This window comes from Podarcis liolepis (genome assembly GCF_965112155.1).
Source record: "Podarcis liolepis genome assembly, chromosome: 15".
In the NCBI taxonomy this organism is placed as follows: domain Eukaryota; kingdom Metazoa; phylum Chordata; class Lepidosauria; order Squamata; family Lacertidae; genus Podarcis; species Podarcis liolepis.
This window is the reverse complement of record NC_139566.1, coordinates 42,646,359-42,674,341: the sequence shown is the minus strand read 5'-3', so window position 1 is coordinate 42,674,341 and position 27,983 is coordinate 42,646,359. Positions and strand designations below refer to the sequence as shown.

Genomic DNA, 27,983 nt, shown 5'->3' with positions numbered 1-27,983 from the left:
CTAGGAAGATAGCAACCATATGGTTGCTATCAGGGCCAGAGAAGCCTCTTAATGGCGTTGCTTAGGCGCTTTTGCCCATAGTTGCTGATGAGCAAGGAGCTGCCTACTTTCTCTTTTGGTGGGTAATGATGAAAAACTTGATCATGCAAAGGTCTTCATGCTTTGTGGAGCCATCCCAAGTAGCCAGAAATAAGTTACCCCCACCCCCAGTAATGTTTCCACTGAGATCCACCTGCCACAAATGACAGACAACTTCATTTTAGGCAATTCAGTTTTAATTAATATTTCAGTGACAAAACATGCAAAATAAAAACTCTTTTAAAAAAGAGAAACATTATTTTTGCCTTTCTAAAACCCCTTGCTGTGCATACTGTTATTTAAACTGACATTTGCAAACTGGACTTGTGCAGCTGTGGAAAATACTGTGCTGCAATTGAGCAAGAAGTTGAAGAAAGGATATGCAATTTCTGAACTACAAGGTATGTAGCATTGGTGTAGCATTCACTTCACAACAAGAAGCTATGTGTGCGTCATGTTTAGCATAAATAAAAATTCAATACTTCATTGTAACCTCCTTTGCAAGACAAGCTCTATGAAAACAGTGAGTCTGGTGCACCACAAAATCGATTTCAGCATGATCACATTTTGAAAATAAGTTGCTCCTGTTCTTATAAAGAATTCATGTTCAAGGTTTCAAAAAAACTATTAACACTTCTTCAAAAGTAGCAAAATACAGAATTGACAGATTGATCCCTTCAGGTGTAACAAAAATAGGTTTTAAAATATATGTGGCTCAATACAAAATAGTGTGTAAAGGGTAACATGATTGCAAAACTGCTGCACAGGGCTTACAAAAGATACAAAACGATTTGCATTTTCAGAGTGCATAATTATTATACTTTTAGTGCAAACAAAAGGATATCTAAATTTAAACAGAGACATCTCAAATATTTGCAGAGGTACGTAAAACATGAAATCTCTTCAGGATCATGCGGATTGAGCCCAATTCTCTATTGACCCTTTCCAAGCGATCTTCCAAGGCTTCCTAAACAAAATATTCAAACACACACATTAAAGACCAGGAAAAGGCAAAACCCAGCTCTTCCAAAATGGAAACTCTGTATGTACTCTTTACCCCACAAGAACAACCCATTTAGAAATTTTGCTGCCCATTGGGGGAAATGTGAGAATCCCAACCACCTCCAAATTGTTCTTCATTTAGTTTGTAAGATTCTGCAGTGGCAAATATCCCTCATAAAGGCTAAAGGGACATCCTTTAACTCCACTGTGAACAAAGCATGAATAAAAAAAACTGTGCTTGAGACAACTATAAAAATAAATCTGCAGTGGTTCATTCCCACATGGAAGTCAAACATTAGAACTCCCAAATGAGGCACATGCTTAGAAGAGAGAAGGGGAATATACTTTTACTATAGTTTTCAGTTCCGCGCAAGATTCAACTTTCCCCCTCCCCATCAGGATTTCAACATGAGAATTTAAACCTGATTTAGTCTTGCCTGCAGAGTCATTCTCCCTCCAGCACAAGGTATTCGACTCAGCTGGGACTCAATCTGGGAAAACAAAATAAATGCCAGTGAAAATTATGAAAGCTACAAGAGTCAGAATAAAACTACCTTGGAATTTCATCTGCAAGGAAGCCACAAACTACTTCTCCAGCTCAACAGATCTTAGGATAGTACCATCCTGGGTTGTGTTAACAGATATACCCACATCTGGATATCCCATTTCACTTCCCATTTGAAGTTTTATTACCCCAAAAGGCAGTTTTGAAATAGATACAACCACTGGGTGGCTTGAAACAAGAGGTGCTGCTTTGCACCAGCCCAGGTCCTGTTCAGGGTCATAGCCAGTTAATCCAGCCAAGCAGGGTAAAGGCTTCCCATTCCTCTTCCTGCCCCTCAGTTCTGCTTTCCTTTTTCCAAAAGCCACTCTACAGTTTGTAGCTCAGACCTTACTGGGCAATTATTTTGCGGAGGGTTGCCCCTTATCTGCAAGCCTTGGGGTTTCCCCCAAGCGTACATAAAACTTTCCTCTGGTTTCTCAGTGGCCATGTTTTGGTTACAATCCTGCTGTCATTCATACATATCAGAAGATATACTGGGGCAGAGAGGGGTGGAGAGGGCACAGAGCAAATCAAAGTGACATCACAGCAAACATAGGCTTGCCCACATGGACACTATTCAAATTAGAAGAGGGCATTGCCACACTTCATTCTTGGTTGAGGCAAGCCACGTTTACTTGGCATGGGTGCAACTGTAACCCGGCTTAAAAAACAGACAACCAAGTTTAACATACTTGCCTCCTTTTCCTTGAGCAAGAATGAATTCTGCTGAGACCATGTATTTTGCTTAGTAGGCATTTAAGACCATACTGTGAGATAAGAATATCAGAACAGAAGTCATGGATGAGGCCAAAGGCCCACCTAACATAAGACACTGTAATCACAGCAGCCAGCCAGATGCCTCTGGGAAGCCCGCACACAGGACCTGAGTGCAGCAGTGCTCTCCTCACTTGCAATTCCCAACTACAGTGGTGCCCCGCAAGACAAATGCCTCGCAAGACGGAAAACCCGCTAGACAAAAGGGTTTTCCGTTTTTGAGCTGCTTCGCAAGACGAATTTCCCTATGGGCTTGCTTTGCAAGAAGAGAACGTCTTGCAAGTGTTCCGATTTTTTCCCGCTCCCCCCCCTTTTTCTAAGCCGCTAATAGCCTTTTAGCCGCTAAGCCGCTAAGCCTTTAATAGCCGCTAATAGGGTTGCTTCGCAAGACGAAAAAACCGCTAGACGAAGAGACTCGCGGAACGGATTAATTTCGTCTTGCGAGGCACCACTGTACTGGAATTCAGAGACATACTGCCTTGGATGAAGTTTCTGATACTGAATATTAATATACAGTACCTTAAACACAGGTACTGCAGTGGTAGACCTTTTTCCAAAACACAGAACTTTAACAAGAAATGTAGGAAGTCAAAGCACTTGGCTTCTACCTGCTGCTTTTCCTGTGTGAGCTCATCAAAGAGTCTCTCTGTTTCGGTCAATGTCTTAATCCTTGACATGTATTTGAACTCCATCTCATAAGGTGCTGGTGCTGCTGAAGACAGGCTTGTATGCACAGAGCTCTCGTCTTCCCACGTTCGCCCTGCCATGCCTATCTTTGCTCCTGCAGGCAAAGAATCTGTGGAAGAGGAAGGCTTGGCACGGCTGCCTTTGCCAGGGCCAACATGCTCCAGTTCTGATCCACCACCAAAAAGAAAAGAGCAGAAATCAGATTTTAAGCTCTTCATGAAAAATTATTAGTACATAGAATATATTGGACAAGCAAGAAAAATTTGAACATGAACATCTTCTGACTTCAGCAAAGCCCTCAAGAAGGTCTTGGACATTTTGAATTTAGTCAGCTCCATGGCATGTGGCAAAGTCTTTTGGAGCATGTAGTCAAATCACCAGCAAAAAAGAAACAACCCAATAAATGATTTTGGATGCATGTTTCCAAATTTAAAGCAGCCGCCTGCCCAAACAAGCAGCTGAGGCTATATCAGCCCCAGATGATTTAGCTTGTTCCTCCCTCAGCAGAATGAGGGCCAGAGACAATGGCTGCTTCACCTGGCAGTATATTGCGGGTGAAACTGCCACTGCTCCTGAGCCGCTCTGCCACCAGCGCCTGGCTGTAGCTTGTTTCTCCCTCAGGTGCTGGTGGCACTCAGCAGATGCAGTTTCACCCACAATATACTTCCAGGTGAAGCAGTCATCATGGTCTGGCCCTCATATCAGTCCTGGGCAATGTATCGATACATCACCCAGGCCTAGAACTGTGCAATTAATTTACCTATATATCCAACCCTATATATTTACCCATCGGCTGGGTGAGGACTGCAGGGCCTGCTCCCTTCCAGGGCCTTTTCCAACTGGCCCAGGGGGCGTGGCCCAGGCCCTTATTTGGAACAAACTTTTGGGGAAGCTGGGAAGTGTTCTGCAATTGCTTCCCTGTTCCAAGTGGTTAATGTGTTTTAAAATGTCCTCAAGCAGTCGGTGGCAATTTAACTTTGTATTTCTTTTTTTCCTTTTTTCCTTTGTTGGGGGTGGGTGGGTGGGATGGATATTTGGTTGGGGATTAATTTTAGTATAATTGTTCTGTTTTTGTTTTCTGTTGTTTTATTGGTTCTGTGTAGTTTGTGTTTTGTTTTTAAGGGGCGGGATCAGGGCTGCCTGGGAGTGGGGCCCCAGCCAACACGATGGCTGGGACAAGTTCCACAGGGGGGGAAGCACTGGGACATCCAATCTCGGTGATCATGGGCAGGAGGAGGAGTTACGCTAAGACCAGACCATGTCATTACCGAGGAGGCAGGTTTAGTCGTTGTTTGAAGACTATCCCTGCCTCCGGGTCTGGCCTTGACCGGATGGATACTGTGGATGGAGGATTTGACCTGGCATGTGTGACACAGACCTGGTTGGAGGAAGCAGATGGGCCTGTCCTTGCTGCCGTTTGCCCACCAGGTTTCTCTTACGCACAGCAACCCGGGTCATGCGGGCGGGGAGGGGGGGTTGCAGTGATTTTTAGGAAGTCATTAGTTTGCATCAGGCGTCCTACTGGGAAGACCCAGTTTTCTGAGTGCATGTTCTGGAAGTTGGGCAATAGGATTCCTTTTGGTGTACCGACCTCCCCGCTGCACCAAGGATTCCCTGTCCGAGCTGCTTCAGGTCGTGGCGGATGTTCTCCTGGAGACACCTAGTTTGGTTGTCCTGGGGGATTTTAATATCCATGCCGACACGACCTTACAAGGGGCCGCTCGGGACTTCGTGGAAAGCATGGCCTCCATGGGGCTGTCCCTGAATAAGTTGGGCCCAACTCATAGTCATGGACATGCCTTAGACCTGGTATTCACCTCTAGTGACGTGGGTGATCTGACACTAAGTAAAAGTGAAACAAAAGAAGTGCCATGGTCAGATCACTTCCTGGTGCAACTGGACTTCTCCACAACCCTTCCCCTCTGCAGGGAGGTAGGACCAATCCGGATGGTCCGCCCCCGCCACTTAATGGATCCAAATGGTTTCCAGAGAGTGGTAGGGGATGCTTTATCCAATGTTGATGGCCTTTCAGCTGATTCCCTGGTGGCCCGCGGGAATGCGGAGTTAACCAGGGCTATCGACTGTCTGGCTCTGAAGCGCCCTCTCCGATTGCATGGAGCCCGGACAGCCCCGTGGTTTTCTTCGGAGCTGAGGGCGATGAAACAATCGCTGAGACAGCTAGAGCGTCGGTGGCAGAAAACTCACTCCGAATCTGACCGGACACAGGTTAGAGCTCAACGTCGAGCCTACCAAGTGGCGACAGCGATGGCGAAGAAGACTTTCTTCACCGCCTCTATTGCATCTGCAGAAAATAGTAGCAGAAGACTCTTTCAGGTGGTCCGCAATTTAACGGAACCACCTTTACCACCGGGGCCTTGTAAAGACCCCAAGATCTCCTGCAACGATTTTGCAAAGTTTTTTTGCAGATAAAATCACTCATATTCGGAAGGAGCTAGACACCACCGTGGGAGCAGGGCTGGGGCGGGAGAGTGCTAGAGCCCTGTCTGGTCAAGTTGCATGGAATCAATTTCAATCCGTTACCCCCGAGGATGTGGATAGGCTGCTTGGACGCGTGAAACCAACCACCTGTCTCCTTGATCCTTGCCCATCCTGGCTAATAAAAGCAAGCCGGGAAGGGCTGGGCGATGGGCTCTGCGGGGTGGTGAATGCTTCCCTCTGTGAGGGAACATTCCCAGATCCGCTGAAAGAGGCGGTCATTAAACCGCTTCTTAAAAAACCATCTTTAGACCCGGCCAGTATGGCCAACTATCGCCCAGTCTCAAATCTTCCATTCTTGGGCAAGGTGATTGAGCGTGTGGTTGCTGAACAACTCCAGGCACGCCTGGAGGATGCGGACCATTTGGATTCCTTCCAATCAGGGTTCAGGCCTCATCATGGGACTGAAACTGCCTTGGTCGCACTGGTTGATGATCTCCGGCGGGCTAGGGACAAAGGTGAGAGTTGTTTCCTAGTTCTGCTGGATCTCTCAGCGGCCTTTGATACAATCAACCATAACATCCTTCTGGACCGTCTAGAGGGGCTGGGAGCTGGGGGCACTGTTATACAGTGGTTTCGCTCCTTCCTCCTGGGCCGTGTTCAGAAAGTGGTGGTGGGGGATGAGTGTTCAGACCCTTGGGCCCTCACTTGTGGGGTGCCTCAGGGTTCCGTCCTCTCCTCCATGCTTTTTAACATCTATGTGAAGCCGCTTGGAGAGATCATCAGGGGGTTTGGACTGGGTGTCCATCAATATGCAGATGATACCCAGCTCTACCTCTCTTTCAAATCAGAACCAGTGAAGGCGGTGAAGGTCCTGCGTGAGTGTCTGGAGGCGGTTGGAGGATGGATGGCGGCTAACAGATTGCGGTTGAATCCTGACAAGACAGAAGTACTGTTTTTGGGGGACAGGAGGCGGGCAGGTGTGGAGGATTCCCTGGTCCCGAATGGGGTAACTGTGCCCCTGAAGGACCAGGTGCGCAGCCTGGGAGTCATTTTGGACTCACAGCTGTCCATGGAGGCACAGGTTAAATCTGTGTCCAGGGCAGCTGTTTACCAGCTCCATCTGGTACGTAGGCTGAGACCCTATCTGCCTGCGGACTGTCTCGCCAGAGTGGTGCATGCTCTAGTTATCTCCCGCTTGGACTACTGCAATGCGCTCTACGTGGGGCTACCTTTGAAGGTGACTCGGAAACTACAGCTAATCCAGAATGCGGCAGCTAGACTGGTGACTGGGGGCAGCCGCCGAGACCACATAACACCGGTCTTGAAAGACCTACATTGGCTCCCAGTACGTTTCCGAGCACAATTCAAAGTGTTGGTGCTGACCTTTAAAGCCCTAAACGGCCTTGGTCCAGTATATCTGAAGGAGCGTCTCCACCCCCATCATTCTGCCCGGACGCTGAGGTCCAGCGCCGAGGGCCTTCTGGTGGTTCCCTCATTGCAAGAAGCAAAGCTACAGGGAACCAGGCAGAGGGCCTTTTCGGTAGTGGCGCCCGCCCTGTGGAACGCCCTCCCATCAGATGTCAAAATGATAAACAACTACCTGACATTCAGAAGACATCTTAAGGCAGCCCTATTCAGGGAAGTTTTTAATGTATGATATTTTAGTGTTTTTTGGTTTCTATGGAAGCCGCCCAGAGTGGCTGGGGAAACCCAGCCAGATGGGCGGGGTACAATAATAATAAATTTTATTATTAATTATTATTATTATTATTATTATTAATCCAACCCTATATATTTAATCCTGAAAAACATAAAACATGACTGATGTAAATTCAAAAGCCTTTATTACTCTAGAAGTACACCTGTCATTATACAAAACAATTTTGTCATTATACAAAATTGTGCCACAGGTTTTGTCAATTTAACTTAATCTCTGAAAAATTTAAACAGTAGAATTTTATAAAGAAGAATATATATATATATATATATATATATATATATGATATTTCTAAATATAGTAAGTGAAGAGTTACTTCTGGGTTTGATCTTACAGCATTTAAAAATGTTAAATCTCTATTGTTATGGTTCAAGAGTTGTTAAAAACAGACATTACATGTGTGCATGTTTAAACTTACAATTCAGTGAAATTTTAAAACCAATTGCCATGATCTGTCTCATGTAACCATATAAACAGACAGAGAAAAGTGCCAAAATCCACAGAAACAGACTGAACGAGAGAGACTCCAAACAGGATGTTGCTCCAAGCGGAGACAGCAAATGAACTGAACCTCAAGAGCAGAAAAGTATTTTGTGGAAGTTTTGGGCATTTCCTGCCTCTGAGCTGCAGGGTAGGCAACACAACCCACTTGGAGACCTGTTACATCCAGAGGTAAGTAGACCATTCTTATATTTATAGTTCTCTTGATCATGTCTGATGTTAACAGCAAAGGCGACTATCAATTTTTATACTTCTAGACAGCATCTGCTGGGTACAGCTGCAAAGAGGCAGGGGTTGGAAATGCAAAAGAATATTTATTCCAAGGAACAGAATCCTAGCTACTGTGAAGTGTTACCTTCAGTATCACCTACTGAGCGAAACTGGAGCCTTTTCCTTGGATTGCTGTATTGCGATGTAGGTGTGGGAGCAGTTTCCAACTCATCAAGCAGAATATCAAATCTAGTATTTTAGGGAGAAAAGACACAAAAGCACTTGTAAAATATTTCTCAGTTTCCACATCACTGAGTCCTGGTGAGATTTACCCCTTGTGGTCACAGGAAATGGCTAAATGGAAGGATTCCAAAGGCCATTTCTGGTCAGTTAAAAAAGGAAGGAAGAAAAACGACAACTAAATGTGAGCTTGAGAAATAAGACTAAGGTCTGCTTGTGCAAAATTCTTACTTGAGTGGCAATTGCTCCAATCCAGTAAATGCAAGCCGCAGGTGGACTGGCAGTATAAGCTATATCCAAAGCTTGCTGAGTAAGGGACAACAACAAAGTAATGTAAGAGCAATTGTTTCGTGTATTTTCCTACAATGGAGGTGGCTGTCCTCCCAAAGGGTTACTCCTCCTCCTATCCCCAAAACAAAGGGTCATTCCATCCTCCATCATCATTACTGACACACAGGTTCAAGAAAGCAGCCTGTCCATTGTGTAACCAGGGATGCAGAAGCAGATGAGCAGCTTTTTGTTGCTCCTGTGGTTTGTTTTATACAACTATTTGTGCAGATTGTGAAAATATTTTTAACACCACACAAACCCAATTCTCTCCCCTACAGCCCTTAAATGAGTATTGACAGACAGTTACCTTGTCACCATGTTCTCAGTTTTGCTGAGCAAGTGGCTAAATCCTGGAGACAGGTTCTCTTTTGGAGACCGCTTTGGGCTGTAGGTCACAGCAACTGGAGTCAACATTATCTCTCTCCTTGCTGCCAAGAGAAATAGCTTATTAGAATTTAGTTATGTCTTAGAACAAGCATCTGATGCTTTGTAATATTATGCTCCTGTTGCCTTTGCCAAAAAAAAAAAAAATGTTATTCAAGCATTTTCCCACAATACCTTCTGCTTAAATAGTATGCTATGGTAGGGAGCTGGAAGCCTGTGGTCCAATTCCATCTCCCAAGAGGTGTATTAGCAGCCCCCTCCAGCTGCTAAAAAGGTACATGGAGGAAGGGGCTGCTGTGGAAATGGACTTCCTGGTAATCTACTGTGGGACAACCTTGCTGCTCCCCCCACCCTCAGTGTAGTTCATCTTAAGGTTAGCTGGATTGATCAAGGTTGTGTGGGAGCAGTCATTAAATATCATAGCACCTTCCTGCCCTGTTTCTTTACAGGATTTGAAAACAAAACCTTTGCCACCCCTTGAAAGTTCAAATTTTAAAAGAACAAGAGCAGCAGAATAAGACATCTTCTACAATAGCATGGGCACAGTAAAAACAGAAGCCATGGAGCTATGAAACACACTTTAAGTAAGATGGCTCTGTACACCCTAATTATAAGCTGGGCAGCCTGCAGCTGCAATTCCTACTTGGAGTGTTTGACTTCCTGTTTGAAGGTGGAAGAGATGAGGACCTCTGACCATTAGGTGAGCTGTATCTTTTGTGTCTGAGTTGGTCTTTGCCTTTCTCTGGGGACCGGCTGGCACTGAGAGCTGTTTCATCAAATCCAACAGTGGGACGTCGAGTGGTTGCTTCTGAAATATACAAGCAATGCAAAAAAGTGGCTTTATTTTTCTTAGGATTTCCCATCCTGCTTTCCCCCTAGAAAAAAATGGAGTGTTCCCAAATCAGCTTAAGAAAATTAAAACTAACAAGACAAAGATAATCAGACCAATTTCAAAAATTAAACAAACTTGGAAGATGCTTTCAAATTGGAGGGGAAATCATAACACATTATTGAAAGCAAGAAAAAGATCAAAAGCTCACTGAAAAAACATGTATGGGTCCTGTGCTATGGGTTCTCAAGACCTCCCTACTTCTGGAGAACATGCCAAAGAATGAGTGATCCAGAGTAAGCTGAAGGAATGGCACCAGGGGTTTCTTAGAAAAGGTCTGAGGAGTCTTGCTAGGGGGAGAAGACTCAGGAAAACTGAACACCCACCACTACACTTCCTATCTTTTAAGCACACAAAAGCTTGCATCTCATTTGTGAGTTAAAAAGCTGGCTTTTAGCTGGCTTGGCTAGCAATCTCATACAACTCACTTTTTGATCACTCTCCTGCCTTCTCTTATTAACAAGACCAGCTAATTTTATAAGGCTAGCTTCCTTAATACAGTTGAATGACTGGGTCCATCTAGCTTAGTATTGTCGACACCAACTGGCAGTGGCTCGCCATAGTTTCAGACAGACATTCCCAGCCCTATCTGGAGAGGCAGAGGATTGAGCCTGGGCCCTTCTGCATACAGACAGATGCTCTGCTGTTCTTGCGTATTACATAGCGGCTCTCTGTCCTTTAAAGACTGAGCCAGGCTTATTCTAATCCCTGGGAAGAAAGAAGTAGCAGCAAAACTCTGGGACAGAGGAAACAAAGGAGAATTCAAGGTGACTTACTTGTAGGAGCAGCTGCTTCCTCTTTCTCTGTCTGAGTGGCCCAGTTTTTCAACGTCTTCCTTCCTTCAAGTTCTTTAAAGGCTTTTATGATGGGCGTTTCTGTGACTTGCGTTTCTTTTTTTGAAATTTCACTTGTCAGCGACGGATCTGGGGAAGAATCCTTTTCTGGAGGTGTATGGTATCTAGAAGCATACAATGGGATGACACACATTCAGCATGGGCTGTAATCATGTTGATGACATGTCAAAAGTGTTACACTCAAAGGATGAAGAAATTTCATAAGCACCAATTTAAATACTTGGGGTTGGAGCCACACTAAGGCTGCAATTCTAGTTCAATTTACCTAGCAGTAAGACCTATTGAAATCAACATGGTTATGGTTTTTCTGCTGCGTTCCATTGAAATCAGAGGCACTGAACTTTTTCAGCTAATTCAATTCTATCCACTTAGGATTTTGGAGTGAAGGGAGATGTACTGGATTATTTGAATTTCTGTCACTTCTGTTGTAAATGTATTTCCACGTCAGGTAAAGGGTGGATTATAAGTATTTTAAATAAATAAAATAAACTCAGTCTGGATCCAACCCACAGCATACAAGGGAGACAAAGGGACAAAAGGGCACAGAAAATGAATTCCCACCTAGCAAAGAAATCACAGCAGGCTCATTTTATATCTCCTCCCTGATACAAAGCCCATGAGTGGTGGATTAGGATGAGCCACCAGTGGAAGAGCTCTCCTTATGCTAACAGAGTCCTCTCCTTGGGGAAGAGATTATTTGCCAATTTAGCATTCAAAGTCACCCTACCTGCAAGAAGTGTATGTTTCTTCCAAACGATTATCTTTGGAGCTCTCTTGGGCTTCTAACAGCTGGCCTGTGAAGATTGAATACTCTGATCCTGGTATCAACCATTTCCTTCTGCTCACATCAGAGCTTGCTAGCTTGCTTCTAGGCAGAAAACTTGAGAATTAATGGAAAGCTCATGTTTCATTTCTCGTACAGTACAGCATTTTACTAGCCAAAATTAATATAAACAATCATTCCCACACCCTCACAGAGCTAGCTGAGGAAAACAGCTTTAGGAAGCCGCTTTGGAAAGTACACAGTAACTAAATTCAAGTGGGAGAAACCTACAGGAAGGTCAAACAGTCAGGGGGTGGAGCATGGTGGGGGCTGCTGGGGAGACTGTCCCAGGCACATTTTTCTGAGGGCACACACTACTCCTGCTGCCCCCTCTGAGCCATTCCTGCACCACTTTGTGAGATATTTCAGTCCTTTCGCTTTCCTAGAGGTTTGGGACAATCTCATTTTCTTTTTTAAACCAGCCCTCTACATACCACCCTTCATGACAGTCACTGTTAAGCACAATATGAAAGGTCCATATAAAGAAGTATTAAGATGCAAAAATCAGCAGAATTTCTTTATAGGGAAATGCAGAATTTATTTACTAATAGACATTCTGAAGGCACCAACTTTAGTAAATGCTCTATCATTTTAGCCAAGTATTATTAAACTTAAGCCAGAATGCTAGAATAATTCATTTGGGGGACTAAAGAGTTGATGTAAGGAGCAAGTGTTTTACTTGTACTGTACATAATAATTTATACACCAGAGGTTCATAGGCAGTGTATTAAGACTGAAATGAAATATTGCTGGGTGTCCAGCATAGCAACCAAGTCTGAGACTATCTGAAGAATATTCAACATCCAAAAGTTGAAGTAAAGAACTTTCAGAGATAGTTTGAGAACTGATTTGCTGTAATTCATTAAAATTATTGTTTGGGGGGCTGAGTTCTGTGGGGTAGGAGAGAAAACATTTTTAGAGAAGTACTTGTTACCCCTAGAGCTGTGGCAGGGTGGGAACTTCAAGCCCAGGGATCAAACGCAGCTTCCCAGCCTCTAGCCTTCTCCAGGCCACACTCCTCACTGGCTGTAGCCTGTGCCCTCTTTGAGCTCCTGCCTGTTGTGAAGCTATCAGCAGTACCTGCTAAGGACACCTCATTAAGGGCACCTCTCCATGCCTCTTGCTGGCCTGGAAAGAGATGGGGTGGGCGTATGCTGAAGCCTCTGGTGTTTACATGGCTAGAATGTAGGCCACTATTCCAAAATGTAGGCGCAACATCCATTGATCCATCTGCTTTTGCCTTTGGTACCCCCCAAGTGGTTTCTCCAAGAGTGGAATAAACAATAATAATAATGTGGGGTTTTTTGGGAGGGGGGCTATTGAGTTGTTTTTATTTTTATTATGTATTTTGTGGTTTTATATCTTGGTTTTATTCTGTGAACCACCCTGAGCCCCCCGGGGTATAGGGGGGTATATAAATTCAATAAATAATATTAATACTACTAATAATAAATGTGACCATTGGGCTGAAAAATATCGCTTAACCCTGTCCGAGAGTCTTCCCTGGCTGAAACAATGCCTGCTCAAGATGATCTTGCATGGTTCATACAACAGACAATCAGACCACTGTACATACAGCAAGAACACATAGTATCATTGCTACATTACTGAAAATTGATAATTGCAGTAAGTCAGTGGGGATCTTGCTATATCCAGAAAGCCTCTTATTAATGCTTTATTATGCATCTGTTTTGCTGTGATTATCCTGTATCAAGGAAAACTGACTAATAGCTACGTTTATCCTTCTCAAAAATCACAGTTTTGTAAGACACGTATCCTTTACTTTCTCACAAGGTCATATTTATTATTTGCTTACTTGGCATAGGATGTTCTGAAGTGACTGTCTGCAAAATGACGAAATTTGAGCAAGTTTTCATGTTCTAACTGCTTGATCTGAGCTTCAAGTTTTGAGACAGTTCTATAATGGAAGCAAAAATATATTCAGAAACAATGGCATAAAATAAGTTTGATCCAACAACTCTGCCAATCACTGTCAATGCAGATATTTTATAAGCTGGTCTGACTCAGTGCAAGGCAGCTGCTGATGTTCTCACACATTTGTTGTGCCTGGACCAGGAAACTCAAAGTTTTGAAATCACCACCAAAGTGTCACTGGACTTCCATACACTTTTTTAAACAGTTGAAAAAGAACAAAGTGTTGTACACAATTTGAGCTGCAATTCTAGGTGCAAGTACCACAAAACTGTGGGGTTTACTTCTGAGAAGAGCTACATAGTAGTTTAAATATGTTGCGTGGTATGAATGCTGCAAATGAATAAATAAATCATAGAATTGTAAGGGACCCCAAGGGTTACTTAGTCTAACCCCCTGCAATGTAAAAAATCTCAGCTAAAGCATCCATGACACATGGCCTTCCAACCTCTGCTTAAAAACCTCCAAGGAAGGAGAGTCCACCATCTTCTGAGACAGTCTGTTCCACTGTCAAACAGCTCTTCCCACCAGAAAGTCCTTCCTGATGTTTAGTCAGAATCTCCTTTCTAGTAACTTGAAGCCATTGGATCAAGTTCTACCCTCCAGAGCATGAGAAAACAAGCTTGATCCATCTGCCATCTGACAGCCCTCCAGATATTTGAAGATGGCTATCATACTCCTCAGTTTCCTGTTTACCAGGCTCAACATATCCAACTCCCTCAACAATTCCTCATAAGGTTTGGTTTCCAGACCCCTGATGATCTTGGTTGCCCTCCTCTGTAAACGTTCCACCTTTTCAATAGCCTTCTTAAATTGTGGCAAGCAGAAATGCAGAGTTATCCAGGTGTGGTCTGACTAAGGCAGAACAGAGTGGTACTATTACTTCCCTTGATCTGGACACTATACTTCTGTTGATGCAGCCTAGAACAGCATTAGCTCTTTTTGCTCCTGCATCACACTGTTGACTCATGTTAAGCTTGTGGTCCACCAAAACCCCTAGATGCTTTTCACGTGTATTACAGGCAAGCCAAGTGTTCGCCATCTTATATTTGTGCATCTGGTTCTTCCTGCCTTACATTTGTCCCTGCTGAAATTCATTGTTAGCTTGGGCCCAGTTCTCCGATCTGTTAAGGTGATTTTGAAATTTTTACATTATTTGAAGAAGTAACATTTCCCCTCACACAGGATTAAATGGCACATTTACCTTTTCAAATCAGAAATCTGAGTTTGTGCATCCAACAATTTGTTCTCCGTGATGTTTAAGGTATCCTGTAGGGAGGCAGAAAAGGTCACATGCTAAGCTTGCATAAAGTGTAAAGCAAATACAGAATTGGTCTCTCTACTAATCTTGAAAGATTACAACGTGTAACTACTATTTATAGGGGCATCAATCCAATTTGGCTTGAGCTTCCTCTGGAGTAAGTTCAACTTCATTGTCCCTTACCAATAATTAATCTTCATACTTGTACTCTGTCAGGATTGCTGCAGACCAGCAGATCATCTTGGGCCTTTCTTTCTTTCTGGCTTCCTACATGCAGCCATGTTCACTTGCTGAAGCAATCTGTCTTCCTAAATGATTCTCTGGTGCTAAGCACCTTCAGGGCAGGCCTATCTAGCTCCCTGCTGCTCTCTCAGCTGGGAGACACTATAATCTGCACAATATGGGTAAATGAATAAGAAGCTTGGTGCACAAAAAATTCTATTTATGGCTGGATTAGTGACCACTGGGTAGTTATCATTTCTGATATAGTTAACATGTCTTGCAGAAAGGCTGAATTCTGAGGAGTAAAAAATATTAATTCACCCTCCCTCCTTAATGTATCAGTTTCTGTTGACAGTACAATGCACATCTGGAAGATGTCCCTTATGAATTTAAGGCAATAATCTAGAGAGTGTACATCCCACTGAACTCAGTAAGGCTTTCTTCCAAACAGACTTCCCTGCATAAGACTTCAGCCCTCCAAAACCCCTCCAGCTTTTGGTCCTCTCTATTTAAATACACAGAAAATTCCATAGAATAAAAATTTGGTACAAAGTGAATTTGCTTCTCACCTTTACTCTTTCATGCTCCTTCCCAAGGGATTCATATTCTCCTAAAAGCTACAAAGAAATAAAAGTAATTACATTTTCCTCCCTCAGTTAGTAATTATACTTTGAAACAGAAATCACAGAATGAAAATGTTTTGGGTGGATAGGATCAAGATGCTTGGACAAGAACCCTGCCCTCCTAAAAATAACAGCAAATGTTCAAATAGGCAAGGATGTTACCTTTGTGGTGAATATGAATACTAATGATCTGCTCCCCTCTAACATTAGAGAAAATTCCTTAAGACTACAGATTTCAACAACTGCAGAGCTATACAGATAACCTACTAAGCTTTACTCAGCGCCATTATCAGGCATATCCAACAAAGCAGAATTGAAACAAATTCCCTCAACTTTTTGATGAATTTCAGCCTACCCCAGTTGTCCTAAAAAAATAAATACCCCAAGGAGGAACCTAGAATTAGTTTAGAAATACCAGAAATACAAAGTGTGAACTAAGACAGCACATCTATTTAGCTGCTAGAGACAGAAAAGAAACTGAGTAGGCAGAGACACCAAAAGATCTGCCTCCCCAGCTGCTGAATATCAACACTTAGCCATCTGGAATTAAACAGAATAGAAAAATGCTTCCCCAAATGCCTTTAGAAGTCACAATTTCTTTGTTAAAAGCAGCATACCACAAAGGTACTATTGTTTTAGTAGAGACAATTGAAGTATGGAGACATTTCCATTAAGGGCTAGCCAAATCTGCAGTGTCCAAAAAGTGGTTCCTATTACAAAGTTCCAGGAATATCATCTCAATTAGAGGTTCATTCAAGCAGCTGCTTGATTATATTGGGGCTCTCATTTGACCTCACAAATGGATTGTTCAGCTGAATTTCTTCAAGCATCTAAGTTACCCTGTTTTTCCAACCTACATTTTGGAACATTTTATTTTCTTCCTTTAACTTGGCATCTTTATTATCTGAGAGCTTGTAGGCTTTTTCAAATGCTTCTTCTAGATCTTTAAGCCGCCTCTTCAGGCGGCTGATGGTGTTATCTTTCTCTTTACCACTGGTGCGCATTTCTTCAATGCGTTCCTGCAAGGCCTTGGTGGTATTGCTGACAGCACAGAAGCGCTCTTTCCAGTCTGTCTGAAACAAAAGAAGGCCAAGTATCAGACAGGTACACACATAAACAGAAAACAGAAGCCTACTTCGAAAACAGAAGCAGAACCAAAGCTAAGGAATATAATGTTTTGAGACACAAGATATAAGATTCAGACAAAATATGTTCTCGTTTTTATTATTGCTTGCAAGCTTTAGGAGAGATATCAGTAACATGCAGTGGATATAAACACAACATACTAACAGACCTGATCCAGTAGAGGGTAGATACATCGTCTGCAGAGAGCTTGCACAGGGCCCAATAGAGCTGTTTCCCTGTTTTCTCCCACATGTAAGCTCACAGGCACCACAAGGGGACGCTGCAGTCCTCCCTCTATGTGCCATGGTGGGTCAGCTGGGATCAACAACCATTGGGTTCCTCTCCCAGGAAAATCTCCTGAGTTGCTATTCCACATGAACATTAAGAAATAGTTGCATTTTCATTCTACTTGTTTCTTCTCTTCTCTCCCCATACAGTGGTACCTCAGGTTAAGAACTTAATTCATTCTGGAGGTCCGTTCTTAACCTGAAACTGTTCTTAACCTGAGGTACTACTTTAGCTAATGGGGCCTCCCCGCTGCTGCTGTGCCACCACTGCACTATTTCTGTTCTCATCCTGAAGCAAAGTTCTTAACCTGAGGTACTATTTCTGGGTTAGCGGAGTCTGTAACCTGAAGCGTCTGTAACCCGAGGTACCACTATATTGCTTTCCTTTTCTATCAAACCTTTTAGAATGAAAGTCTGGGGCCTGGGCCATTTTTAGTCTTTATACAGCACCCAGAAAAACATTAAGTGCTTTAGAAATTATAAAATTATCCACACTTTAAGTCATAATGGGTTGTATTAAGGTTTATTAATTATATTTTAGTGCTTATATTGCAAATAAGAAGCTTTCTGGTGAAAGGCAAGATTGACTGATTATTTGTTTATTTAAAGCCAAACCTAATAACTAGGATTCTAGTAGGGAATAAAGGAGACCCCAGGGAAAGGAGGCATTGCTACAAGAACTGCTGACTTGTGCCAGATAAGGACTCCCAAGTTCCAGCAGAAAAACATACAGCTCAGAGGGCTGACAGATCAGACTTGTATCGTCTCACTTGGTAATCTTTCTATATAACTGAGCTCAATTTGACTCATGACATGCACTTACCACTTCTGTTTCCAGAGTGCTATTTTTATCTTCAAGTGCTCTCATGCGATTATTAGCTTTATCCAGTGCTGCCTGTAAGTGGTCACATCTAAAAAGGAAAATAAAGCCATGAAAATGATAGAAATGAAAACAAGATTTTTCAGTTTTTTTTAGCCGAGTTGCCTAACTAGGCTATGAGAGTGTGACCAAAACTGCATTTGAAAATGATTTGAACCCAGGCACTGTATATCTAGTTTCTAAAGCTACAATAGTCTTCTTTCCAAAAGTGGCATGTACAACAAACATTGAAGAAATAGTTCCACTTCCAGCTAAGCAGCATAAACAAGTTACCTTGAAGATTCGTGCTAGAGGAATTCTGTATGTGAATAACAGCATTTATCTCTTTTCTCTGTCTAAAACTCATCCCTAATTAACGGGCATCTCAAAGATTCCACATTATGTATTTTCATGTAGCCATCAATATCTGTGCCCTAGATCTTAAAAGTGAAGGAAGCAATATACAGAAAGAGTTGCTCCAGGAAACAACAATTTTGAAAGGAGACAGAGACAGAGACAGAGAGACAGACACACGGGGGGGGGGGGGGCTGAGAAATATGCACATTGTTCCAAGCAGCTCTATTACCTGTCAGTAAGATTTTGATTGATCTTCTCAAAGTCTTCTGAATGAGGTTTATGGCTTGCCTCCAGCTGCTGTTTTAAGCTTTGAATTTCTGAATCGTAATAAGCTCGTAGATCAGCAATATGCCGGGCATGTTTTTCTCTCAAATTCTGCCTAATCCTGTTTTTTAAGATTAAAAATATGTCATAATGCATTTGCAACACTATTTTTTAGAGACAGAAAATGACCATCCTGACACGTGTTTTCCACAGATGGTGAACTACAGCTACTGAAATTTGCCTCCACAAACAGATGCCAAGTGATCTTCCCCACCAAAGCACTTGTATACCAGGGCATGTGTACAACTAGTTCTGAATACAGAAGCTCTGATGGGTGTTTCTTGAACAGTAGTGTCCCCATGGTACATGGCAAGTCTTTTTTGAAAGAGAGAAGTTAAAAAGCATCTTGATATAGCAGAACATGTGGGAAGCTCTACTGTTCAAGGCAAACAAGCCAGAGTCTCGTTCAAGCTCAGACATTCTGAATTAACTCTCCAAATTAAGCACCACGGCTGGAATATCTGGGCAATCCAATGACAATATGAAGCGAAACCAAGTGCTTCAATTTCTAGTCTCTGGTTCTCAGATTTTTCATGTAAGAATGGTAGTCACAAATCAAGAGTTTATTTCTTTCCTTTTCCTATGCATAAGATCCACATAAAGAGTCCTGCTAGATAAAAAGCAAATCTGCCATGTCATAGGAAGATGTCAGACCAACTGGTGCATCTAGTTCAGTATTATCTACACTGTCTGCAAGCAGCTCTCCAGGATTTTAGACAGGGCTTTCGTCCAGCTCTATCTAGAAATGCTGGAGACTGAACCTGGGACCTTCCACACACTGAACAAATTGAGACGGGAAGTCTCACTAAAAAGAACAGTCTGTATTTCCAATTGCACAGATACTGCTTTTTCTGCTAAGTAGCAAAGCTTTCAATTTAAGCACATGCATTTCCTTCTTTGAAGTACAATACAAAGTATTTTGAAGTTTTCTTGTAGTCTGTAAGCAAAAGACATTTCAACTGGGCTTCCCTTGCTGCAAACGTTTGGCGAATCGGGGCAAAATATAGTCTAATAAAAAAATAAATCTGAGAGACAGCCCGGGGAGGTTGCTACTTAAGAAAAAACTGGAATCTGAAAATCACTATTGGGAAAAATACCTTGTGAGGGTTCTGAGGAATGACAGCCAGTGAGGGAAAGGCAGTGCACCTCCAATTTCCACTCAAAATTGCAGTTCCCTAGGCTGCTTTTGATTATGAACATTCTGAGCCATTCTTACATATATTTTTAAGGTGTAGCTTGCCTGCAGGGTGGCAGGTGTGCTTTTTTAATTGGTTAAAACAGACATGATAGCAGAAGACTTGTTCATTTAAATCCAGGTCTGCCCAATCATGTTTAAAGTAGATAGGGGAGTGGTGTTTAGAGCAAAAAGGGCACAGATGAAGAGTGCTAACCCATCTCCTCCCAGTTTAACTCCCCAACTAAGTTCCAAGTATCCAGAAGGGACACAGCTCAGCTCCCTTTGTCCACGTTTCCCTGTGCTCTAAACAGGCAGGTCTGTTGGCATCATGTCTAGTCTGGTCCTTAGTCTGAGATCTCCTCAAATGACATAATCCAGCCTGAATCCAAGTTAGCCACTTTCCACAAAACTGAAACTCAAGCCTTGCAAATAAATTTAGAATAAGTTACCGGGTGCGGTCTGAAGGCATATGACTTTAGCACTTTGCAGAAAGACTTCATGAGACCTCCTATGAACCTCAAGTATGCCACTTGGGGTTCCATGATGGAAGAACAGTTGAATATAAATGTAGAAAAATAGATAAGCTACATGCTTTCTAGCCCCCCCCCCCAAATGTTTACTATAATATTTGGTCTCTAAAGAACGTTTCGCCAGGTTTTGTGGCCTGGTCACCTGACTACAATTCAAACTCATCACAGGCAGTCAGAAGTGACTGCTTTCAGGCCTGTAATAATGCTTAGTATTTTCATTTAACTCAATGGAAGGCTTCAGGAAAGGAAAGTAAGCAGAAGTTTCAAATTACAGTGGTACCTCAGGTTAAGTACTTAATTCGTTCTGGAGGTCCGTTCATAATCTGAAACTGTTCTTAACCTGAAGCACCACTTTAGCTAATGGGGCCTCCTGCTGCTGCCACGCCGCCGGAGCACGATTTCTATTCTCATCCTGAAGCAAAGTTCTTTACCCGAGGTACTATTCCTGGGTTAGCAGAGTTTGTAACCTGAAGCGTATGTAACCTGAAGCGTATGTAACCCAAGGTACCACCGAATATTGCAATGCTTATTTAAAGGTCAACATTCTTACTGACATCAGCCTTACTTGGAGAATACCACAGGATCTTCCATGCATGTCACTGAAATATTGTATTCCGGCAAACTATTGTTGGCAGATGGAGGCTGGGAGTGGGCAGCTGAAGATGGCGTGAGTGTCAAGTTGTCATCCTCTTCAGTGTTTAAGAACTCACTGCTTGGACGACAAGAACTGCTGGCGTTAGTTTCATTCTGGAACATGCAAGTATTCCACGGGTCACTGTGCAAAGCTGTTGCACTCAGAGTGTATTTTGGAGACCCAGGAGACAGAGGTGATGTTACTGTGCTTATGTGAGACAATGAATCGGAGTCTGAATGCATGAAAAAAGGAGGATCTGCCATAGAGTCTGGAGAAAACATAACCCTGTCAGGTGTCCCATAGAAGGAGGACGGAGGCGGTCCTGGATTCTGATGGCCAGGTTTCATGTGCAATGTTGGGTCGAGGGTCAGGATCTGGGAAACAAAGATCACAGTGATTAGAATTTAAAAATATCTGTGGTCAACTATCTGGTGAAGCAGCTTTCATTTTGATATAAAAAACAGGAAGCTTTTGAAATTTTTAAGAGATAAGTTACAGCTGTAATTTCATAATAGTATGTGCATAGCTGGGGAGAGAACAATGTTAGTTACTTAAATCTGTGAGCTGCATTTAAGCTTGCAGCTTCTGCTTGAAAGTTAAGCTGTTCTTTTTTTGCCATGTTTTGTTAAGTGTGGAAGGTGAAATTATTGACAATGCCCCCCCATTGTTGTGTGTTCCTGATTTAATAAGGAACAAAGAACCATCTGATTTTGTGATCATTAGCACAGGTGTGTGGGGGGGTATGTATACACTTTGCAAAGATCTAATTATTGGGCTTGTGTCAAGGGAGTACTTCAGTATATTTTGGAGTCTAGAACAGATGAGTTTTGTCAGGGAAAAGGGTGATATTTTTATATACCTACACACACACACACACACACACACACACACACACACACAAAGCGAGAGAGAGAGAGAGAGGGAGAGAGAGAGAGAGAGAGAATGAATCTTTGAATCTTAAGTGTGAGGAAGCATGGAAGGCTTCTAATCCAACATATGGCGCTGAAATACAAACAATTACCTCAGGAGGGTGAGTTGATTGTGAGGGGGAAAGGTTCCAGTCTACAAACTGTTTACATTCCCTTTGTTTCTTATGATAAATTTCCTTTAAGGATGATGGCTTCATCTCATCACCAGAAGACAACTAAAAAAAAAAAAAAAAAGGAATTAAGATTTGTTTAAAATAATACCAAACACCCATCATATTTAATGCAAAGATGCCAAAGTGAACTTAAACATTTGGGGAAGGGGAAGTGAATACAGTAGTGCCAATTCAAGTTCCAATGTGTGTTCTAAAGTATTATTGTTATATTATTAATATAATAATTATTAATAACTTATTGTTGTTATATTTGTCATGTGCTTTTCTCACAAAGTGACTCAAAGCAACTTACATTAAAAAGATTTAAGAACAATCAGTTACAAACCTAAACACACACACAGCTATTTTATGTGCCTGCCCATTCATACCAACAGCTCTAGATACATATGATGCTAAATCCAAGTCTGAAATAAATCTTGGTTTACCATGAACAAGCAGCATACTATTGCGTGCTGCTCAATCATGCCTGCTTTACTCCTCCCCTTTCAAAGAGTGGAAACAAGCCGCAGAGGGCCTGGCTTACTGTTATGTGTGAAAGCTCACTTGAGTTAGTTTCCTAACAAACCAAGAATAAGGGATCGTACACAATGCTAAGCTAGTCACTTCATAGTCTGTTTTCTCATGCAATAAAAGGAGACACAAAGTAGGCACAATTGAGGTGCTGGCCCTAGCATGCTGCTTGTTCAAGGTAAACCATTATTTATTTCTGATTATGACCTACCTTTAGGGCCATGAGTAGGCCCCTCCTACTTTAGGGAAATGGGAAAGTATGTGCCCACAGTAATTCTATGAGGACATAGCCAAAAAAGGGGTGGGCTGTTGTAAATTAATGATAAAAATATTATTATTATTAATTCAGTTTATATTCTGTCTTTCCCACTCAAGGTGCCCAGGGTAAGCAAGAACATCAGTGAGCAATTTTAAAAAATACTCTAAAAGCTGAATAAAATCTTGGAAATTTTCTAAGACCTTTCCTGGAACTGTCAACTTTAATAAATAAATAAAGGGAATAAACCTATAGCCTAAGAATAGCTCACATAACACCTTCTGGATATTGCTGGACTACAAGCTCCCATCATCCCTGACAATTAGGCCATGTTGCCTGGGGCTGGAGCTAGGAATCCCAACAACAACTGAAGGGCACAACGTTGGCTGCTTCTGCTGTAGCCCTTTCATTTATGGAGATGTACGAAAAAGCAGAAGTCTACCTCGATTCTTAGTAAGACACAAAGCTGCTTCTGCCTCCTAGTGTTCTGCACAGTAAGTGCAAGGATACTTTGATTTGCTTGGATTGCTGTAATCAATCAATCAATCAATCAATCAATCAATAGAACAACATAAGGGCTCCCTACAATCAGGTTTCTCTTGTTTTGTATTGACTTACGATGCCCCACTCCTGGGTACTTTCATATTCCTCCAGCCCAATCCCCTACAAAAATTCTAGCTACAGGCATGGAACAATTGTAGGGCAACCAGAGCATATGTAAATGTCAAGGATCCCTGGATCAGGCCAATTTCATTCAGTTTTAGCAAAAGCAGTTTTCTCCTCTTTTATTTGGGTTGATTTTTAAAAAAGAAGGGTACATAATGCTTTTGGTTGATAGTGCAGCAAATTCTGCTCAAAAGGAAAGCAGAGCTCAGCAACTCAAGTACTTGTTGTATAGTTTATTTTTAAAAACAAGGAGTGATAATAAATCAAGAAGAGGCAACCATAACTTTAAACAGGGCCAAACCAGAGGAGGCACTGATCATGTAATTTAAAAAGCCATTCATACAATTCTTGAAGTAAATGGGAGGCAAGGGGGAGACTGATCTGGAATAAGACCTCGGGGGTATAGAAAGGATGTAATACTCTCCACCCCCACCCCAGTCCTGATATGGACCAGCCACCCTACATCTGCTATTTCTTTTATTTATTCCCTTTCCATATATGCAGGATTAGAATGACAGAAGCAAACTGCTAAGTGAAAATCACTGTTCCAAGGCATGACTGGCTGAAAAGGGAAAAAGGGAAATTGTGACTCTTTTCTTAGCACTGAAATTTATTCATCTAGGTAAACATAATAATACTGTAAATCACAGAAATGACAAGGCCTTCAGAATTTTTTAAAGGTCAGCTATTATTATCTGCTGTATTCAATTAATTGAAAGCATTTTCTTTCATGATTCCTGCCTCTTTTTATTATAGATTTGCTTAGTTTTTAAGAAAGGTGCATCAAAGTCTCATGAAACAGAACTTCAGAACCCATCCATTCCAGTCAACAGCCAACTTATAGCAAAGAATTACAATTAGAAGCTTAGCACAAGAGCGACTGGAGACAATATATTCATTTTAAGTGAGCCCTGAAGGTCTTGAAACCCTTTTGCTAAGGCCATGTCTTGCCTTCTCCTGTCCTGTATTGGCTCCCTGCCACCCTTTTCAACACTCCCGAGTTGCTACATGGATAGTTGTCCTCTCTCATTCCCCTTCATTCACCTCCCTAGTCACTCTACATAAGTATATCCATTTTTATTTTCCAACTCCTATGACAGTTCTGAGTAAAAAATAATAAAATGATTACTCACATTTATCAGAACCTATCAGTTATGAACACTAAATAAAAGTTTCAGGAGGTGGTTAAGAAAGCACAAAAAACTGTTCCTGTGTTAACTGCTAGAAATAGACAGCATCATTAAGGCTGTCCAAGAAAATATCAACAGCTAATGAACCCAATTATGAACCATAGCCATTTGCTTTTTAATAATAATGTTTTATTTATATCCCACCCTCCCCAGCTGGACTCAGAGCGGCTAACAATAAAAGTAACACAGCATTCTAAAATCAATTCATTTTAAAATCAAATTAATGGCAACCATTGGGCTAGAGTTCTGTGAGGATTACCAAAGGAGGGGGGTCAGACTGTGCCTTGGCCAAACGCCTCTGTCTTGCAGGCCTTGCGGAAAGATGTCAAGTCCCACAGGGCCCTAGTCTTTCGTATTTATCCTGCCTTTGGGCCTGAGTCAAATGTCTCTTACTGAAAACAATCCTTAACACTGCCAGCAGGTAATTCAAACCCACCCATCCACAACCACTTGAACAACGGTCCACTTTCTCAAATGCCCTAGATCCTTGAAGCAATAGGAGAGAGAAAAGCCAGTTTCTCAGCTCCCCTAAATAAACTGGCTGTGTGGCAAATACCTGCCAACCGATCCAAACAGCAACAGTGGCTGAACAGGGGGAAAACATTCTAGCATCCATTAAACTACCAAAGCAAACACTACACAAAAGATACCTGGTCCGAGGACATCTTTGTTGCAAATGCACTAAATTCATTTCTGAAGTTCTCAGGCAAAGTATGGTACGTTTCCTTCTCATCAAGTTTCCAGTATGTCAGTCCTGAAATGGAGAAATATATCAAAGTTTACTTCTATATAGAAAAGAGCTGTGAAGCCTGACATTACTTTTTTTGATTTTCACATTACGGGTGCAAATTCGCAACATTATGAAAAACTCATGTCTGAAATGTTATGCTTCAGAGCTTTAGCAGTAATAGGGTTTGACATGAAATAATGCTAAAGATAATGTATTAATATTGCAGAGAACTCTGGGGAAACTAGTGCTGAGAATGTAATGAGAATATTTGTCCTTAACCATATTTCAACATTATCGCCATCTAAATCAGTCTTTCCTTATCCTGATTTAAACAGCAACACTAGTTCATTGAATCTGAATAAAGAACAGTTGGCCTCCTTGCACTTTTCACTCACATTTGCAACATGAAAAGCAACATCATAGCTGTTTGCTATGAAAATGGGGCATAAATTCTATAACAAAAGGATTAAATTTTAAAAACAATTGGCATTCTTCATGTTTTTTCTCTTATCCTACTCTCCCAAGCTTATTGTGCTTGGGGCAAAATAAAGTCGTTTGCCAGTTTTACTAGTTGGAAGGTGTGCAGAGGAGGGCCACCAAGATGATGAAGGGTCAGGAAACCAAGCCTTATGAGGAATGGCTGAGGGAACTGTGTATGTTGAGCCTGGTAAAGAGGCTGTCACATGGAACAAGCTGGTTTCCTCCTGCTCTGGAAGATACGACTTGAACCAATGGATTCAGGTGTTTTACAACCCAGTGTATATTTTATTTATAAACAAAATAAACCAAAAACAAATAGCATAAAGAAATACTGTTACAGCAAGTTGAAAGAAGCATAAGATTGAACATTATCATTGCAAGTTCAAGAACATTACCAAAAAAATACCCATTTCCCCATAAACCTGTTATGCTGATTTATATGTATACATTTGTCATACGTTAGCTTAATCACAGTTACTATGGACCAAATTATCTCAATCCCTGCAGATATAGTAGGAGATATGCTTCTTTCCCAATGTTTATGGAGTAAAGTTTTTATTATTAAAACCAAAATCAGGGCCAAGCTCTTACAAGGGGACTTGCAACAGAACAACATTGTTTATCGCATAGATATTTATAAAAAGCAGAAAAACAGCAGCATAGTGCCTTACAGTACAATCCTATACATATCTGTTCAGAAGTACATCCCACTTAGTTCAAGGGTGCTTGCTGCTGGGTAAGTGGGTACAGTCAACTTGCATCTTGTGTGGGGCTTACGTTCCAGAGATGGCACATATACGCAAAAGCACGTCTAGTCAAACCATCTCCTTGGAACTGCCCCCATGCAAGCAACCTTATCTCCAGAGCCAGCACACCAAACAGGTCCTTCTTCCCACTCCTAAGTAAGGCAGAACGCGTTCACTCTCTCCACCTTGCTTACAGGGCTCTGGGAAGTTCCCAGGAAAACCCTGAGCAAAATGTTCTCTGTTATCTGTGCTTTAATTTGTGCAATTTCAACCAGCCAGCTATCAACAGCATAAAGTTGAAATTATTAAATTATACATGCACAAGTTACAAGCTGACTGTATAGGGCAGGGGTAGTCAACCCTTTTGTACTTACTGTCCACTAATGCATCTTTCTTGATGGTAAAATTTCCTTACCACCCACCAGTGCTCGATGGAAGGAGGATTCAGCTTGTGCTGTAGAACCCCCTACTGCCCCCCTAGCAGGTTGACAACCCCGGTATAGGGTTTATTTTTGGGACTGTGTTCTTAATCTTACCAAACTGCAACATACAGAGTCACCAAAAGTAAGGAGAAACAGACACAAAATCAGTCACAACACAATTTACATTTAGTTGCAATTTTGAAATAGTAACAACAAAAGCAAAGTAGAAAGCAATTAACTATACCTGAAATACCAGAACTGAAAGACATTTGGCTTCCGTTTTGTTCATTGAGGTAAAAAGTGTAAGATGATGATGGAGCAGCTGCAGTAGGATTAGTCTACAATTCCACAAAAGGGGGACACACAATGATTTATAGACCAATTAAAAAGTTACATAAATTATATCAAGTAAAAAGAAAAAGTCAGCATCAACTACAAAATATTGAAAAAATATTTTACAAGCGATTGTCTATAGCCATTTAACCAAAGTTTTCGCTGAGGTCTATAACCTCACTCCCAGGAGGCAGTGATGGCTTTAAACAAGGATTAGACAAATTCATGGAGGAGAGGGCTAGCCATGCTTGAGAATAGAATGCTAGACTGGATGGGCCTCTGGCCTGATCCAGGAGACTCTTCTTATGTTCACTAAGAGCATATATTATATTAAATCCTATTGTATTTGTTAGAGAGAAGCTCAGGTGAACTGTAACTCGTCACATGAAAGTGGTGGGGATTTCAAAACCAGTTTGAAATAAGGAACATGTGAGGAGAGGAACCTCAATGCTGTTCAAAAACTGATGGAAGCAGGTTACTGTTGGGCATGTGCACATATACTTGGCCACATCTAAATGTAGCTCTTTGGATCCCAGAAAGAAAATGTAGCTTAATCCTATATACATTTACTATTCCAATGAAGGGGTTTAGGTGGAATGGTGGTCCACTTACATTCTCCAATGTTACAGCCTCTGAGTGCTCTTTTACTTGCACAGAATGCGTATCCCCTTCCTCCACATTTGTTCTTTTCAGCTGGTTTTGCTTTAACTTTTGAGCCCATGATGTTAAAGATTTACTACAATAA

The 27,983-nt window shown here is 41.9% G+C and overlaps 1 protein-coding gene and 1 long non-coding RNA gene across 17 annotated transcripts in view; one reads left to right on the top strand and one right to left on the bottom strand.

The window, feature by feature from the left end:
- Positions 1-257: 257 nt before the first annotated feature.
- The window catches only part of MPHOSPH9 (M-phase phosphoprotein 9), a 44,768-nt gene continuing 17,042 nt past the window's right edge, over positions 258-27,983 (bottom strand). For 6 of the 16 annotated variants that reach the window (XM_083476408.1, XM_083476407.1, XM_083476398.1 and 3 more), the window contains 19 exons: positions 27,851-27,974; positions 27,150-27,243; positions 25,178-25,281; positions 21,825-21,947; positions 20,735-21,177; positions 18,368-18,523; positions 17,746-17,833; positions 16,368-16,583; positions 15,457-15,504; positions 14,609-14,673; positions 13,289-13,390; positions 11,377-11,529; positions 10,572-10,753; positions 9,550-9,714; positions 8,830-8,950; positions 8,098-8,201; positions 3,007-3,251; positions 1,503-1,571; positions 258-1,045 (listed from right to left, as the gene is read on the bottom strand). In XM_083476408.1, the coding sequence (XP_083332534.1) occupies positions 944-1,045; positions 1,503-1,571; positions 3,007-3,251; positions 8,098-8,201; positions 8,830-8,950; positions 9,550-9,714; positions 10,572-10,753; positions 11,377-11,529; positions 13,289-13,390; positions 14,609-14,673; positions 15,457-15,504; positions 16,368-16,583; positions 17,746-17,833; positions 18,368-18,523; positions 20,735-21,177; positions 21,825-21,947; positions 25,178-25,281; positions 27,150-27,243; positions 27,851-27,974 (2,704 nt within the window). In that variant the 3' untranslated portion in view covers positions 258-943. The remainder of the gene's footprint in view (positions 1,046-1,502; positions 1,572-3,006; positions 3,252-8,097; positions 8,202-8,829; positions 8,951-9,549; positions 9,715-10,571; positions 10,754-11,376; positions 11,530-13,288; positions 13,391-14,608; positions 14,674-15,456; positions 15,505-16,367; positions 16,584-17,745; positions 17,834-18,367; positions 18,524-20,734; positions 21,178-21,824; positions 21,948-25,177; positions 25,282-27,149; positions 27,244-27,850; positions 27,975-27,983) is intronic. The other 10 variants (XM_083476412.1, XM_083476410.1, XM_083476413.1 and 7 more) reach the window with 5 other exon arrangements.
- LOC310693996 lies at positions 7,310-11,154 on the top strand. Its single transcript, XR_014519464.1, has 2 exons — positions 7,310-7,913; positions 9,356-11,154. It is a non-coding gene; the product is annotated as an uncharacterized lncRNA (long non-coding RNA).